Source organism: Lissotriton helveticus, chromosome 4_1, assembly GCF_964261635.1.
Source record: "Lissotriton helveticus chromosome 4_1, aLisHel1.1, whole genome shotgun sequence".
NCBI classification, from domain to species: domain Eukaryota; kingdom Metazoa; phylum Chordata; class Amphibia; order Caudata; family Salamandridae; genus Lissotriton; species Lissotriton helveticus.
Window position 1 is genome coordinate 1,273,968,312 of NC_136063.1, and position 18,737 is coordinate 1,273,987,048.

At 43.3% G+C, this 18,737-nt stretch overlaps 1 protein-coding gene across 4 annotated transcripts in view; it reads right to left on the reverse strand.

Moving 5' to 3' along the window:
* The window catches only part of LOC144829072 (beta-Ala-His dipeptidase-like), a 392,817-nt gene extending 374,999 nt beyond the window's left edge, over positions 1–17,818 (reverse strand). For 2 of the 4 annotated variants that reach the window (XM_078687840.1, XM_078687838.1), the window contains exon 1: positions 17,566–17,818. In XM_078687840.1, coding sequence (XP_078543966.1) covers positions 17,566–17,568 — 3 coding nt within the window. In that variant the 5' untranslated portion in view covers positions 17,569–17,818. The remainder of the gene's footprint in view (positions 1–17,565) is intronic. The other 2 variants (XM_078687841.1, XM_078687842.1) reach the window with 1 other exon arrangement.
* Positions 17,819–18,737: the final 919 nt, after the last annotated feature.

Below are 18,737 nucleotides of genomic sequence, written 5' to 3' on the forward strand. Positions count from 1 at the left end.
ATTATGAGAGTCCTGTTGAAAGTCATTACTGTCCACCACAAGTACAACTGTGCCGTGAAGTGTCAATAAAATGCACGAGTGTTTAGGCACCTTATTCCTGGACAGACTTGCCCCTTGCTGACAACCGTCCCTACCTGCAGTGGTGAATTCGCAGACTAAATGTTAGTGATATCCAGCCTATAGGTCAATCACTCATAGTGCGCATAGCCATTTTGCTCTCCTTCTCTCACTGGCAATGATACACTGGCTGCACAATACGCCGGGCTCAACTAGTAGGTATACAGGTTGCAATACACTCTGTAGAAATCACATGTGCGTTACACAATATCTATGTTTAAATGGGTGTTAATGTGAGGTCCTTGGTATCTCTGGCCCCCGACTTAACAAAACTGGACGTACTGCTAAGTTCATGGTGGCATAGTTTACAGGGATTCCAAATGGCACATTGGTGGGCCGCATAGAAATAATGCATTACTGGAGGCACCATTGTTACTGGCCCCGTTGGAAAATCTCATTCCTTGCTCACAATTGTATACTGGTAGCACTGACTTTCAGAGTTCAAATAGTGGATAGATTGTCATTTTATCATCTTCACTCACTGACAATCTAACCTGTGCTGCTCAAATTATTCACGCTGAAATGTCTGACGGGATGACTTGGAGTTTAAAACAGTCATTGTCAAATGATTCAACGAATACGATCAACTTCCTAGTAACACGTAGGACATTTTATTCAACAGGTCCTGAATATTATCTTAGTCGACCCTTTTCAGCTCCAATTCCTTTTAATGACAGATTCGTCCTCGTTTTTGTTTTAACATGCTTCAAAAAATACTTGTGCTACTGCAGTATGCTATCTTGTCAACATAGATCAGATGTAGATTTTATTTCTCAATGAATTTGTAGTTATTAAGCAGTTTCAAGTTTTGAAAGGTCAACTGGAAGCATATAGCGGAATAAATATAAATTTTATTGGAACAATGACAGTTTTACATACACATGGTGCTGTTGAAGCCCGTGAGCCCACTTGCCTTCTGCTCCCCTGATTGTGCCGTTTTTCTTGCCTCTGACCCCCTGATTGTGCCGTTTTTCTTGCCTCTGACCCCCTGATTGTGCTGTTTTTCTTGCCACTGCCCCCCTGATTGCGCTGTATTTCTTGCCTCTGCCCCCTGATTGTGCAGCTTTTCTTGCCTTGTGTGTGGGGCTCTGTGTGTGGGGCTCTGTGTGTGTGGGGCTCTGTGTGTGCGGCTCTGTGTGTCGGGGCTCTGTCTGTGTGTAGCTTTTTTTGTAGGTGGCTCTGTGTGTGGGTCGCTCTGTGTGTGTGGGTCGCTCTGTGTGTGTGTGTGTGTGGCTCTGTCTGTGTGTGGGTGGCTCTGTCTGTGTGGGTGGCTCTGTCTGTGTGAGGGTGACTCTGTGTGTGTGTAGGTGGCTTCGTATGGGTGGCTCTGTGTGGATGGCTCTGTGTGTGTGAGGGTGGCTCTGTGTGGGTTGCTCTGTGTGTGTGAGGGTGGCTCTGTGTAGGTGGCTCTGTGTGTGTGAGGGTGGCTCTGTGTGTGTAGGTGGCTTCGTGTGGGTGGCTCTGTGTGGGTGGCTCTGTGTGTGTGAGGGTGGCTCTGTGTGGGTGGCTCTGTGTGTGTGAGGGTGGCTCTGTGTAGGCGGCTCTGTGTGTGTGGGTGGCTCTATGTGAATGACTGTGTGGGTGGCTCTGTGTGTGTGTGGCTCTGTGTGGGTGTAAATGCAATAGGTCATGCATATGCAAGCGTATAAGCTATTGGCATTGTAAATGACAATGCCATTTATTTAACAATTAAGCTATTGGCAATGTAAATGACAATGCTATTTATTTATGACTACAAAAAAAAATAATAAAAAAATGTCATGAGCAATGCCAATAGCTCTACCTTTAATAATGCCGAGACCATTGCATTGTAAATGCTTGTTACTAAGCCAGCCAAGCACAGCTATTCAGGCTCCATGGGAAATTGTGGCGTACACACTACACTGTACAACTAAATTATTGGAACGTACTTGTAGCGGAGGTACAAGCACCCGAGCTTTGGTGCAGAGTTGGCAGCGCAAGTCTCAATGTCAGGTGAAGTGCTGGCCCATCTACGTTAATGGAGATGAGAATATTCTTATATATGAGGTGACCCTGAGCCTTCTGTCGCAGCTGAAAGATAACAGGTCAGGCCTTAAATCATGTAAAACCTTTCAAGAATTTACCAATAAAATTCGCAAAACGTTTAACCTGCTGGAAACATTTGGGGAAGAAGCACGAGACAGACAATTTAAACATGAGCAAATAGCATGTGTGATTCATGGACGGGCAAATGATGCCCGACATAAATTGTGTCTCGGCTGCATTTGACATTGCGACCTAATTCGACAACTTTCAGAGTAGCACCGAGTACCTGAAAGTGCTTCGGACAGTGCAAATAGCAAATTATGCTATACAGAATATATGAATGGTCGACAATGCTACTTCTGGTTAGGGTTATCCAAGCCCTAGGGATCCTCCAGACAGGTGGTGTGGGCTGTAGGGACTACATAGGGAGGGGACGTGTTCTCCTGTCATGGTAGAAACATCATAGGAACAGTGGTTCTGCCACCTATTAACTTAAACGTGTCGCACTTTCCAGATGGGATTCACGACATATATATATAAGTAGCACACAACTGAAAAGTTGACAATTTAAACTATCCTGAAGAAGACCCCATTGTGATATTTTTGAAATGCACACGTTAGAAGGGAGTTGAAACGTCGACGTTACAGAACTTGTATTTTTTAGCCCAACAAGATCTATACAGTTGAAGAGGTCTTGCTAGGGTGTTTTGTTATTGCTAGTAATATAATGAAAAAATAGATGTTTCATGTTGTTGTTTTGTTTCCTTGTAAATTATTGAGGAGTATTGTGGTGTGTATTGTCAAAATCTGTCAACATTTCATGTCATAATTGTAAATATGTATGTGTAATTTGTTGTGTATGTCACATATTGTCATTTGGTTATTGTGTCTAACCTACACATTTTTCAAATACAAAAAGATTTGTTGAATTTAAATTGTCATTTTTTCAGTTGTGTGCTACTTTTATATATATGTTGTGAATCCTATATGGAAAGGGGGACATAAAAGTTTAAGTTATTAGGTGGCAGAACCACTGTTCCTATACTGTACCTATCCCCAGGTTCTGCACGTTACTGGATTACCCATTGAGATTATCAATGGTAGACACATCAACAATTTTACTGTACCTATCTGGGGCATTTAATTAAAGCAGTCGGGGCTCTGGGATAGTTGTGGGGCTTGGTTGGAAATAATCAGGGGCTTAGACATCTTTAGTACAACAGATCCAGTTGCACAGGGGCTTCTGAGGGAAATGCTCAATTTCTGATTTCATAGAGCTTCAGAGATTGCAACATAGGGGATCATTACGATAGCAGGCAGACTTGGTCCGCCCTTCATCATAGCGGTGATTGGGTCCGACTGCCATGAGTGCGGCGGTCCCGCATGTACAGCTATGATGGGACCGCTGCGGTCGGACACCGCACCTTTAACATTGCGGCGGTGGCTGCTGACAGCAGCACCGCCGCAATGTTAAAAAGAGCATGTTGTGCATTTCACTGCACTACGTGGCAGGCACTACACTGTACCTGCCACTTGGAGCAGTGGAATGTAGGTGGGGGTACCATGGGTACCCCCCAGTGGACCCACACATCCCCCAACACAAGGGGGGCACTCAACGGGCCCCTGAAGACATTTTCCGCCAGCCTTTCAATGGTGGTTCAACCACCACGGAAAGGCTGGCTTCCGCAGGCATTATAATTGTGCCGGCGGAGCCTGCTAGGCTCCACCGCCATTGTGAGCATGCTGACCGGCGGAAGGACTTTCCGTCCACCGCAATACCCACCGCCATCATGATGTGGTCGGGTTAAATCTCATGACAATGGCGGAGTGATCGCCACAGCCGGCCCAGCGGTGGCTATTTTCTCGCCATCATAATGAGCCCCTTAGTGTGGAAAGAAGAGCGGAGAAGGCTGGCGAGCAGTCACAAAAGCCTGGGCGGATAAAGGGGTGTAAGCTGAAAGGCAAATGGTTACAGGAAAGAGAGAAAAAAAAGATTGCAACCTAGACAAGAGAGCTGAATACTGTAAAAGCCATAAAGTGAGAGAGCAGCAGGTTTAACCATGGCTCGTGCACGTAGGAGTGATGAAGATTTTATCTTTACTAATTTGGAGTTCTCAGAGTATTACCCTGTTTTTGCTTCCTGGTCCAAAAAAGGACCTTAAAGTTCCAATGCCTCATAATACAGTGCACAAATTGCAAATCATTTATCATTGTGGAGCTCCTAATTAATGAAAAGGGAAGCAGTGACCTGAAAAGATTTGGCTGCATTTGAGTTCTCCCTAGTATGCTGATGGCCAGTGGATAAAAGGGGAAAATGTAACTTCCTCCCGTTCCGGACAGTTTTGCTCCATTTACATCATCAGGGAGATATGTTCTCACCCTCCGGATCCCTCATGGGTAGCAAGGTCTTCCTCGGTTCTCTGAAATGCCTCCAAGAGATTGTGAACTCTACATGGGCTGCTAGGAGTTCAGTGGTTGAGTATGAACTGCCTGAAGGGAGAGCCAAAATACTAATTTTGCTCTTCCTAAGCGTTCCTCTCTCTCCAAGGTTGTTAGGCACACTCCCTCATAGTGGTGCCTGCTACACCAGCAGGATACTAAAGATTTTGGGAAGCTCAACAAATCTAGGAACCTGTGCAAACATATAGGAGTAAGAAAGAGTAGTTCTTTAGGGGCATTCAAACAAGTACTAGCAAATGTAAGGGGAGGAAGAATAGTCAATTTCTACATACTTAATAAGGATTTGAATTACACAAAAGCCCATGGACTGTCCTAACAATATCTTGGGTTAATGTACATGCACAATTTTTACAATAATTATTTCCACTGCAGAGTACTTGACAGTCATTGTTCTCCTCACTGTCTTTATTACACTGTTCTTGCACACCTACCACTCACTTGAGCTCTGTTCCACTTCATCTTGTACATATATATTTGTTTTGTATTGTTTTTATCTATTCTGAAACGTATTACATAATTCTGTTTTGCACCATATTTTGTAATGTTGTGTCTATTAAACTTGCCTACCTTTTGTCAAATAACTGTGTAATCCATTTATATATTGAGTATGTGAGAACTGGCTTTTTTCTCTCCCCAGATTATACAGCTTTTTGCACAAATACCACCCGAGGAACCACTATTTTGCTACCCTCAGAGGTCACGATAAGGGCACTGACATGGAATCCTACTGTGGCACAGAGAGCTTAGGCTTGGACTGGAAAGTTAAAGCAAGCCTGACAGTCAGAGCTGCAACAGCTCCATGATTGGTATTGGTGTCTGAATCCAATATACTACACCAGTGTTCTCCACAATCGGTCCCGGAGGGCCAGATCCATGCAAGATTTTATGATAACTACATTAATATAAATAGGGATATGCAAAAACTCGGGCATAGATGCGGCCCCCCGGGACCAACTCTGGAGAGCCCTGTTCTACACTATGTGTACCACACTCTGTTCAGCACTGCGACGAGAGGCAATGACAGCTAATGAAACGTAGCACTCAAAATAGACAGTTGGTGACAAGTATCAAGAGAAGAGTCTTTAGAAAGTATGGAGTGGCTGAGGAGTGAGGAAATGTCAGGTTGGCGTGCGTAGTGATGTGTTAAGTAGGGGTCTGAGAAGCGTGACACAGAAAACTTGTTAGAAGTGTGGTTTAAGGCTTTAAATAGATTGTGCTATTAAAGATAAGAAATGAAATATGCACACAAATATAGTAAAGGCCCTAGATGACATAGTTTAAAACAAACACTTTTGGAAGGATAAAAGGAGTCCATCAGAAACATGGTAAGTATGCAGTGCTTCATGGGAGGGGTGGGGAAGACTAGTTGGACAGACTTAAACATATAAAACCACTGAATAGAAAGCAACAAAAACCTATGGGCAGAGTTGCTTTCCAGATCAGCTGTCCCCAATAAGTATTTTGCAACCAGACAGCTGCGCTATAAACGAAAGAACTTGGCAAGGCAGTGAGCTAGGAGCAGTACGTTGTTCCGGTTCCTTCAGGGACAGCAGATCTACTTGCTTTAAGCATTGCTTAACTACTTTTTAGTCACACATGCCCTCGAAAACTGGCCTGATTCCAAGATACTAGATCTCGGAGACCACTGCATGCAAGGCAAAAATCTTCAAGTCACTTTTATTACTAAGTGTTTGGTAAAGATGTCTGGGACATAACAAATGTTCACAATCTGAATGGTATAAGGTCATTTCACTCACTCACCCACTGAAATTTGTTACGCATAGATGTAGAACATCTGCTGTAATCGAGCGAAGGACTATCGACCATACCCAATAGAGGAAAAACCTCTGTACCTATCCTGTGACGCATAAAAGCAAAAACTCTACAATGTTCTCCTACGATCAAACACAATTTACCTTCATACTAATCTACACAATCACTTCTAATCGGATAGATTATACATACTCTCTACTAATCTCACACAAACATAAGATACAACTAACTAAGTGTTGGTTTTTTCAGTTCCCCAACAACAGGAGTCCAAATACCACGGAAATCGTATTGGCGCTACACACAGGAAAACATACCATAAATTGGTTAGAAAAGTAAACATTTTGATTGAAAGAGGTAAAGCAAAACAATTAAAACTAAGCAAAAATTTCTATGGAAGTTTACAAAGGCTACAGCCATAATAAACATTGCACACCATTAGTTTATACTTTTCGTTCATCCTAATCTAGTTGGCCTTTCTCTTACCTTTTGCTCCCGGGTTCTATCCCCTCCATTCCAGAGTTCCGCCACTTCATTCGCAACCCCACTGTTCAAACATTGCCCATCTGCTCCCTCTACTTAATTCCACGAATGCGTGTGACACCAACTGTCCCAAAACTAGCATTTCTTGGTGTGATTATGTACAGATTTGCTACATGAAGCGTGAATTTCACCATATGGTTAATGGAATACTTTGCCCCCTCAGCTTCCCTTTCCACTTCTTACAACTGTCTACACACTCTACGCCCCTTTCATAAGGGATCTTGTATGTAGCCAGTGTCGTCCCTGGTACTCACCAGGGACCTGCACATAAAGCGACCCGAAAGCACAAAGGTAGATCCCAGCTAGTGCGGCTAAAAACCTTCGCTGGGGAAGCTGGGTGTCCACCTTGGTAAGGAGTAGGAGCAGGGGCTCAGAAACGCACACTCTTCGTCCACAGGACAGTGAACGCTCCATGCTTGGAGGCGGCAGCAGGGTAGATGTGGGGGGTTACAGCAGTCTATGGAATGCGAGCACGCTCTAGGGGGGTGGCCATCACCTCTGACCATCGCCCCTGAGAAAAGAGAAGAAGAACTCAAGCAACAAGCATTTACAATTTGAATTTAATTTTGAATTTAAAATACTTATGAAGCGCAGCGTTCACCTAGACGGTTTCTTGGCGCTATGGAAGCAAAGTTAACAGAAGGGGAACAAAGGATGTATTACTGCGGAAATGCCTGATTGAACAAAAAGGTTTTTAGGCCAATGCATTAGGTGTTGCATTACCGCGAGACCTAGTGCATTGTAAATGGTAGGCATCACCACAACACAAGAGCGGGGCAGGGGGGTTTGAGAAGGCACAGACAATGGGTGGGCGGGGGCCGGAGAGAAGGCATGGACAACAGGGGCGGGGGTGAGAAGGCACGGACAACAGGAGGGCAGGGGCAAGAAGGCATGGACAACGGGAGGGCGGGGTCAGGAAGGCATGGACAACGGGAAGGCGAGTGTGGGGGAGAAGGCAAGGACAACAGAAGGCAGGCGGGGGTAGAAGGCATGGACAACGGGAGGGCGAGCGGGGGGAAGAATGCACGGACAACAGGAGAGAGGGCGGGAGTTCAAGAAGGCACCAAAGCACTTTGTGCCTCATTAAAGAAAATAGTGCTCATGGTGTAAAATATCTTGTACCATGTAACAACCAAAGTAAAGGGGCCAGTAGCCATGGAAGGATACAAATGACGACATGGCCGTACTAAGGAGGGACTAACCAGCCTATGAAGGAATCAGAAGACAGTATTTACAAAGGACAATGACACAAGCCAATGAAACATATGAACGGAGCAGTGGGCAGAGCTTCACTCACATACTGAACTATTACAGATCATCCCCAGAGCAGCGCTTGCCCGCTGGCTCAGGCTCGAACTAATAAAAGGAAGAACAAAAGAGGAAGGTAGGAGAAATAGGGAGGGGGAGACTAAGTGCAGACATAGGGGTTATTACCACGTATACACGATCCAGTGCAAGCAACACGCCACAGCAACTGCAAATATAATAAAATACAGTTAAGTGCTACCAACATGTGGGCCTTTTGAATTTGCCCAACTGCCTGACTCTCAATAAGAAGGAGAGTGAGGCAGTAAGCCATCAACTTATAGTTCCTGAAAGTATACAAATGGACAGCCTGTGTAATTGAAACCACCCAAACTTCCAATCAATTGCCCAGACTCGTAGCAAAAGCAGACCACAAAACCAGACAAGTGGTAAAAGAGGATTCTGTTTGGGGTCAATTGATGCAGTTTTGTTTTAATAGTTATGTTCATCCATTGTTAAATAAGAGCACTGTGGGACAAACTCAAAAGTTAAAGTTAGACCAAAAGCTTAACTTTAAATCTGAACTCTACGGGCCTGATTCACAAATGTAAATGCGCCTTGATGCCTTCGGGCTTAGTTGCGCGCTACAAGATTCTCTTCATTTCATTTCATTTCATAAACTTAGATCAAAGTCCAAGTTTAGACCTGAGTCTAAGTTTAGACCTAAACTCGAACTTTACCAGTAGTAAAGTAAGACTTTTGGTCTAAGTTTAGATCAAAAGTCTAAACTTAGACCACAAATCTAACTTTACTACTAGTAAAGTTAGACTTTTGGTCTAAGATTAGACTTTTGGTCTAAGTTTAGACCTTTAGACTAAAGTTAGACCAAAAGTCTAACTTTGCTACAAGTAAAGTTAGACTTTAGGTCTAACGTTAGACTTTTGGTCTATGTTTACCTTTGTGAATCAGGCCCTTAGGCTTTATGTCTTAACTTAGACTTTTTGTCTAAGTTTACCTTTCGGTATATAAAACCTTTGAAATAAATTCGTGAATTGGCCCCTTAAACTTCCAGTCGAAAATTAGACCTATAGTCTAACTTTACCTTTGTGAATTGGGCCCTTAGTATCTTCAGCCATAGCTTCAATGAAAATATTAGGGTAACTGGTCTATCTCATCGATTCACAAAGCAAGCTAAATACAAACAGCACATTCGCACCTCTCGTGGTACTGATCACAAACTGCTAGAAGCACTTTCTCGCCCTTCATAGACAACTAATGACACCCCTCACAGAATAGTAAAGCCTAGTACTACTGACAGCACTCTTACACCATTCACACAGTAGCATCCTCACAGACTAGAAATCACACACTACAAACAGCACTTTTACAACCATCAATCAGAGTAGCAGTCTCAAACTGCCTACTGTATCAACAGTACACTCACACGCCTAACCGACAGCAGTCTGATGGCGACACTATGAATGGCAATGAACCTCAGTCAGAGGAAGGAATTAATGTTTCTAAGTGGCTTCATTTTGTCCTAGTTTCCTCTGCAGCTTATGCAAGCCACGAAATAAGCGGTGAACTGGCTTTTTACTTTCTATATTCAAGCAAACACCCTTAACAAAACACACTAGGCAGAACAGGCGTCTGGCAGGCTTCCACTTGCACTGTTCTCCTATTGGTTCCAGATTGGTGACGTCAGCAGTGATGTGCCACATGAAGATTAAAGGTGTATGTTTCATTTGCGCAAGTTATCAGCCTCAAAAGAATGTACAGATTACAATTACAATAATAATCATCTTTTGTAATGAACGTTTTGGTCAAATGGAATATGCTCCCATCAGGGTGAATAATTATCTGTTTACCCCTTGAAAACGATTTATACCCTCACTTTGAACAGTAGGGAATTTAATATTCACACTTTAAAACCGTATTTGGAACCGTGAGACAAGGGTTAAATACACCTGTGTCAGTAGGCCTCAGCCAATCCTGCAGCGGTGCTGCCCAAACCCATGAAATCGAGCACCCAAAGACATCTTAAGGATTTTGTGGGTCCCAAGGCCAAATGTATTTTAGGGGTCACTGGTCAGAACAGCTTTGAATGTATGATCCAATTTCAGCTACCTTCATGTCCTCTTTGGCTATGCTACTGACAGCGCACTGGCACACGTTCAGATTCTAAGTGTGTTTACATCTATTATTCAGGGACAGTGGTATGTGTTTCAATATTGTAACATACCAGCAGCTCATTACTGCAAATATTCTCTGTGACCCCCTCCCATTTCTGATATGTGAGGTTCTGTTTTGATCTAAAAGAAACTTTTGTATGGATGTTGCATGAAACATAAAATGAACATTAATCTGCCAAATGTCTATAATAGACTCTCACACATCACCCAGATTAAAAATAAATTAAAGGAAAATGGTATTTAAAATAATCTGTGTAAGAATTAATTAAGGCCATCAAGGCAAGACTGCAGAACTGAGTTGGTTCTTACATGGGGGCCCCTGGGCCAGAGCCCACTTTGCCCGTACCTTAAAAAGTCTCTGTGAGCACCCAAAATAGAACTTGAACTGAAGCCACCAACAGGGCACTCCAGGCCAGCACGGGGAACCTGCACACATGTCACGTTACATGGTGTCGAGTGAATCAAGGCATCCAAGCTCTACTAATATACAGGCATCTGGTACACCATGTATCCTTGGGACAGGTCGGCGGACAGTAGAGACTCACCCGCCAGTGATTGCACTGAGTGCATCCTGTGACCCATGGCCTTTTTGTGAGGTAGGCGCTGAGGATAGGCTTCTGGTGGCAGGTCCTCTGCACACCAGGACAGCCTGCTTCCAAACAGGCTACAGCCGCAGGGTCTTCCTTTCTGCAGGATGGATTCTCCCAAACCTTGAGTAGAGAGTGGTAACTCTAGATACTGGCTTGCTTCCTCTTCCCAACAGATGCTGCAGTTCCTCAGATGACCCTCAGTTCCACTGTCCTTTTATCTTTTCTTGAACTGGACCAGTCTCCCCGAGCAACATGTGATTTCATCTAGATGTGCCTTTTTAGGATATATCAACTGGATTACTCTGCCTGTGTGGTTTACCCTTTACTTCTCTAATGGACCTATGTTGCAGAAATACTAAAACAAAAACACTGCTACTCTTCACTTAAGAGTGGGAACTATGCTCAGAAGGGCAGTTCAAAGAATACTATCCACGATGAGACCTGTTACTACTGCCCCTGCTCCTATATGCTACTCCTCTAATCTACAAAGGCTACAACACTTCTGATGTCCTCTTAAAAGTAGAGTAGCCATTATAGGGGTGAGGCTATCAATAGTGCAGCAGGCTCAATGGTTCGGAGCCCCAAGATTGTTAAGAAGAACATGCAACCAAATATGGCTGAGCTTTCCTGCTCAATGAGGGGTGGGAGCTCACTTTCCTTTCTTTCATTACAGCTCTTGGTCCTGTTGCTATGACACCGGCCCTGCTGAAAAACCTGCCAATGCACTTACATAAACAAGCATTGGCAAAGCAAACAGGCTTAAGTTTAAAGGAATAATGCATGCAGTGCAAGCGAGAAATTAAAGGCAGACTGTAGTGAAGGCTCCCACCCTTCAACACAGACCTATTTTGTTTCAATGTGAAATAAAGGGCCATGACAGAGTGGGGCACGATGCCCCTCCCCTCTCTCAACAATGGCAATAAACAGTAGATTATGCTCTGGACATCAGCACGCAAGGATTATGCCAGGGCATTTTGTCATCTGTATTTGATTTAACAAGAGGTATTTAAACAAAAGCAGGGTGCCAAGGGTTAAGTGTGAGCAGTAATGTAAAACCACCAAGTGGCTTCCTGACTTCAAGGATAGTTGTTTTCCTCTTCGAAGTAATTGGCACATTCAAACTGAGAGGGGGTAAACAGCATTTTTCTCGTAGTAATTTTTGTCAGCTGTGGTAATAAACTGGAATTTGCCCTTTGGACTGTAGAAATACATGGATGGATGAGCATTTATTACAAAAGTTGCCCCAAATAATGCGAAATTATGTCACATGTATTTTCACTGCTGTGGCACATATGTAGATACTCATGGTATAATATGTAATTTATCGTTATTGTTGGGTGTGGATGGGTGGGGCATGGTTCATGAGAATTGGAGCTTCAGGTGGATGTGATGACGGCTCTCCCTTCCAACAGCAACATCGATTTATATCACATTTCTCTTGGTGGGTTCGCATATGTATTATACTGGGCTGTTTTTCCTCATGAGTAGAAGTGATAAACAAACTTATTTAACAAGAACCAGACCAGAATATCTTAAGTTATAGTGGTAGTAGCAATATCAGATCTTACTAGGAGCAATGTGCTAATAACATTCAACTTAGCCAGGCACTTTAGTAGTAAATGTTTGAGCCTGTTTTATTATAACACTAATGTAAATAACTTTTTTTTTATCATTCTGCATTTATTTTCATGGGTGTGACAAAATGTTTTAGTGCACAGGGTAAAGTTAGCTCTTTAGCGCTGCTAGAAAAATAGAATAATGCATTGTCTATCTAAGCTCAACAAGCAATATCATACCCACTCAGCACTCCATAGGCGGGCTTAAATTAGTTTGGCTCCTTAAAGATCCTTTAGTCGTCCTTATTTCCATCCTAACTCAGGGTTTATTTCTCAACTGTCTATTAGACGCCTGTGGTGTGTTAAGTTTGATCATTATGATACATTAACCCAGACCATTAAACACTTCCCACATATTTCCAAGCCTCTTGCAACACTTTTGCATTGCTGTTGCGTCACTTTTGTGATGCAGCAGCAGCGTAAAAGATGCAGCCCATTTACAAAGTGATTCATCCAGGGAGACGTGTCACATTGTTAAGCCCATGTCACATTATACCTGCATCAGGTACAATGTATGCAGGGTGGGCGGTCCCATGCAGGAAAGGCTTGTAAAACTGACGCCACTTCTAGGACGCCACTGCGTCAAAACCTTACGCCTGCTTGAAGCAGGTGTAAGGAGTGACGCATTGTAGGGAGAATAGGCCTCATCATGCATTGCTGGAGTCTCTCTTGCTCAATAAAACCAGTTCTGTACTCCCTGGTCTAGTCATACTACAGGGGGTGGAGACAGCATTGTGAAAGGCAGCTACAGCCTAGTCCGGTGTTAAGGACAACTCCTTCCACCTCTCTAGCCTAGGAAGGATCATCAGCATATGCATGGAACACATCAGCTCTCTTTTTGTGAGTGTCTCAAGTGAATGCAAAAACAAGTCTCAGTCAGTCTAAACTAGGTTTTTATTCCATAGGCAGGCAGAGGCACAGGACGGTTAAACAAGAAAATGCCAACTTTATAAAAGTAGCATTTTTAAACACACAATTTAAAAACCAACTTTCCTAAAAATTGTGTTATTAAATTCTGAGCTTGAAGAGCCCAAACTCAAAATCTCTAGCTGTTCCCAATTGAAAGGTACACTTAAAAACTGTTACAAGGCAGCTCAAACGATAACCTATGGGAGAGCTAGTCCTTGCAATAGTGAGAAATGAAATTGGCAGCATTTCACTATCAGGACTAAGCATGGGCGGATTTTGCGAATTGGCAATCCGCAAAATTGCGTATTTACGGATTCGCAATCCGCAAAATCCGCGAACTCTCGCGAATTTGCGGATTTAAAATTTTTTTTTGTGTTCGCAAGGATTTCTGCCAGTTCGCGAGGATTTTGTACCAGTTCGCAAACGCGGACTTACTTTTCGGGTAGCAACGGTCGTGAACATGTTGTTTCTACATCTGGTTCAACACTGCCACCCTCTGGCTCACCCATGCCACCCTCTAGTTCATCACTGTAGATTATGGGTGGAAAAGCACACCTGCCCTGCCTCAACTGACATAAATGAATTAGGGGCTGATTAATGTGTTACTGAATTTGAACTTCCTGGCTGGAACCTGCTTCCTTATCTGTAATTGCTTTCTCTGAGCCTGCTGTGAGGGTCAGAGCAGGGCCATAGAATAGTTGCAAGTTGGCAACTGAACTCTGAAGGGGCCCCTCAGGAAGCACAACAGGGAATGGTTACTAATGATAAGATTGAACTTTTGCACCTGCTGAGTGCTTTCAGTTTTGCAAAAATCCAAATATCCAGCAGCATCCACAAAAAGTAATCCTTCCAGGCACTACAGGGAATGGTTACTAATGATAAGATTGAACTTTTGCACCTGCTGAGTGCTTCCAGGTCAAGATCCAAATCAAAGTGACCAGCACATGAAGAAAGCACTGAGAGGAGCCTGCTGGACAGGAACAGGAAGTTGGAGACTGTGGGGCACTTCCTTCCTCCCCCCCCCCCCAAAATGGACTCCTTGCAAAAAAAAGTGCAGGCAAATGTCAACCTGAGGAGTTATTCTGATAAAAATCATAAATTTCAAGGTTTATGCTGCCTGCTGGTGGACTTCTTGTGCGAAATTGCAAATTTTGCAATCTCGCAATTGCGAGATTGTCGCTGCCCGCCGCATCTACGTTTTCGCAAGTGTTTACTCCCGCGAAATTGTATAGTATTCTAGTTGGCAAGTGCGACCAAGCAAAAAAATCCGCTTCGCACGGATTTACGAATTTTCGGTAAGTTCGCGAGAGTTTGCGGATTGCGAATTTACCGAAAATCCGCAAAATCCGCGAGCGGAACGGATTTTACGCCCATGCTTAATCAGGACATGTAAAACACACCAGTACATGTCCTACCTTTCTCACACACTGCACCCTGCCCATGGGGGTGTCTTGGGCCTACCTCAGGGGGGCCTTACATGTAAGAAAATGGAAGGTTAGGAGTTGGTAAGGGGGTGCCCTTTCCAGGTTGACATGGCAGTGAAAACCCACACACACAGACACTGCAGTGGCGTGATGCATTTGAAAGGTTACTGGTGTGGGTGGTACAATCAGTGCTGCAGGCCCACTAGTAGCATTTGATTTACAGGCCCTGTGCACACACAGTGCAGTTTATTAAGGGCTTACAAGTAAATCAAATATGGCAATCATGGATAACCAATTAGAATCACAATTTACACAGGGAGAACTTACGCTTTGGCACAGATCAACAGTTGGAAAGTGCCCAGAGTACATAATTCAGCAAAAATAAAATCCAGCACACAGTCAAAAATTACACAAGATGGAGGCAAAAAGACAGGGGAAACCACGCCAACAATGCCAGGTCTAAAAATATTCTTTGGTAATTAATTTAATTACTTGGGAGGACTTTTTCTTAAACCCCTTCTAAAAACATTAGGACATCGTAGATGTGTACATGCCTTGTGGAACCTGCTATTATTGAATACGCCAATTATCTGTTTTAGAGCGAGTGCTTTTCTTAATGCCACATTTCTAGCTAGGAAAGCAAAGGAAGGATAATAATATCAATCTTGTTTATATAATTGCACCCTAGTTTTAGATATATTGGGGCCGATTTTGATGTTGGGCGGAATTGCTTCCGCCCGACACGACTCGTAAACGGGACCGAGCGACCCTCGGTCGGCGGCCTCGACCACCTGATTTGGATGTGACTGAACACTGTTTGGTCGCATTTCAATATTTCCCTATGGGAGCATGTATTACGGCCGTAAACCATCCGTAGTACATGCTCCCATAGGGAAATGGGAGGTGCTGTTAATCTCTGCACCCCGTGGCAGACCTCTCAAGGTGCAGGGATTAAGAGGGGAGCACAGTAGCTGTCCCATCTGCCCCCAACCGGATGCCCCCAAACACGCTTTCCAACATGGTTTCCATGTTGGACAGGCCAGCATCGAAACCATGCCGGAAACCGTGCATCATAATCCCAAGGGCGGAAAGGCCCACCCTTTGGGATTACGAACTGGTTCGGTTGGAAGCAGGCCTGAATGACCGGTCAGTTTCAATTCCCAATGGCTGATTCATAATTAGCTGGTTGGGATTGAAACCGAGGATCGCGGCTTTCCGACCCCCATCGTAATAGGCCCCTTATTGTTTTTGAGTACGTTGTATTTATATTTTATATCTACCTTTCACTTTATATGTATGGTACTAATAGTTTGGTTCATAAACTGCTGCTAACATACTGCTGAGTGTTTTGCTTGTTCTGCTTGTTCGAAACAAGGGTTAGTATGTTATTTTAAAGTCATGTAATCATACAGTGGACGATATTGGTGTTTTTTTAACTCTCGCTTTATGATTATTTTCGATTGTATTGTATTGACCTATGTCTTTTATGGCAATGAGTGGCCGAAGAAAGATTCTTTGAATTGAATACTATACATTTACTTTATACTGCTTTATGGCTAATAACATAAGCCTGTATATAGGCTGATGTTCCTGCTGCATAACACCATTCGCGCCCTACAAGTGCACACAGACTTTCATCCTTCCAGGGATGATAAACTAAATTGATTAATATTAAATTTGGGAACAATAACGCACATTTCTGATTCCCAATGAGAGAATTAAGTTTCAGGTATGAACTATATAAATGGTAAATAATATTACTGTTAACTGAAGACCCAGTGCAGTATGTGTATTGTATTGTAATTGAATTTATATAGCGCTTACTACCCCTGACAATTCATTGAATCTCTTTTTCAGCGAGTAGCATGCTACTCAGGAAACCATAAAGGATTAGTGTCGAATTAGTATAGTGAAATATGAAAGTGATTTGAGTGGTGGATAGGTTAGTCAGTTATTTGGATTCAGGAGAATAGCTGAAGGACAGAAGAGGGACACAATATTTGCATTTATATAGCGCTTGTTACCCCTGAAGCGCTTTTTGGGCAAGTAGTACGCTACTCCGGAACCCATAAAGGATTAGTGGTGAATAAGTATAGTGACATATGAAAGTAATTTGAGTGGTGGATAATATTTGGATTGAGAAGGATAGCGGAGGGATAGAAGAGGGGAAAATGATTGCATTTATATAGCGCTTGTTAACTCTGATGGGGTGTTGAAGCGCTTTTTTGACGAGTAGCACGCTACTCGGGAACCCATAAAGGATTAGTAAACCTCGCACACAACAATTGCGTCATTACGTGCAGGTCCAAGATTGTTCATCTTACCGTATAACTCATATGGAATGCTTCAGTTACAAAACCAAAATATTCTTAGCAGCTTTAAATTAACATAATATAGCCTTAATTGACTTTTACTAAAAATGAAATCATTAATCTAAACTCTATTTTGCTGACTTCTTCGTATATTTCAGTTAGCATGAATTTCCATCAAACAAACCCACATAACATCTGTGAAATCAAAATGAAGGCATACATGCAAAAACAAATTCTGCTCGTCAATATTAAATCACAGTTTGGTTTTGTAATCTGACACTCGACTTTTGGGTTTGGTAGAGAGAAATAAAGCAAACACTACCACATCGTAAACTAGGAAGGTTCGCACTTTAATATTAACAATTGTTAAGGTTTCTTACCATCCTGAAGTTGGGAGGGTTTGGTGGCGGCTCCTTTCCTGCCTTGTTAGCCTCCTGGCTTCAGGTTGAATGGAGTTCCATTCCTTGTCCGGGTCTTCTGCGTCTAGTGTCCCCGCCTCTCAGCCCCTCGTTCGCTTGTTTGTACATGCCGGTTGGAAAGGCAGAGAGAACAGTAAATGCTTCTCGCATAACTAAGAGTCAAGCCAAGATTTCTGCTTGTTGTTTATCAGAACATTATCTGCCGCACAAGTAACCCATGACCTCCCTGACTGTTCCAAAACTGTGCCTTCTTATTGAACACAAAGGTGCTTGTAGACGCATACTAATTTTACTGGCGTGTACACGTCACGCGCAAGCACTACTGCAAAAAAATTACACGGGAAATGTGTTTATGTTTTAGTAAATGTGAAACAATTTACTTAGAAATTCCGAGGCCCCGCGGTTTTATAGACTGCCATTCGCCAATTTCTGTGATACTTGATGCAGTGCGAGTTGTTGCTTCACACCTGGGGCGCAACTAGAGCCGAACTTCGGGGGGGGGGGGGGTGGAGCTAACACTCACAGCCAAGGCTAGCCCTGGTCGCACACGTGCAAGTATTTTTTGGCGCCCCCTCCCCCATAGTGCTATTCATAGTTTACTCACATTCAGTTCTTGTTTATTTTAGTTTTTGAGTTTTATATAGCACTGGAAAGACCCAAGTGGGTATCAGAGCGCTTTACAGCAAATACATATGCAACAGAGTCTTGAGTAGATTAGAAGTACAATAGTGATAAGAGATACTAGAAAGAGTCCAATTTAGTATCATGAGATGAGGGCTTTGTTAGGTCAGAGTGTAGGAGTTCAGTTGAGGAGAAGAGGTAACAAAGAGCGTCTACTGTTCCGGAAGGGAGAGATAAAGGTTGAGGAGAAATTCTTTTAGTAGTCTCTTGAAACTAGTGAAGGAAGGGTTGGTTCTGATATGTATAGGGAGAGAATTCCAGATTCTGTGGGCATTGCCTGAGAAAGGGTGTGAGAGGGTTTTTTGATTGTGTTTTTTGGGGGGGTGAGAAGGAGCATATTGGCGCTTCTTAGGTTTCTATACTGTCCTGCTTTGGTGAGTTTGGCTGGGAGGTAGTCTGGTTTGCCAGTGTGTAGAGTTTTGTGGGTAAGACAGGCCGTTTTGAAACAACAT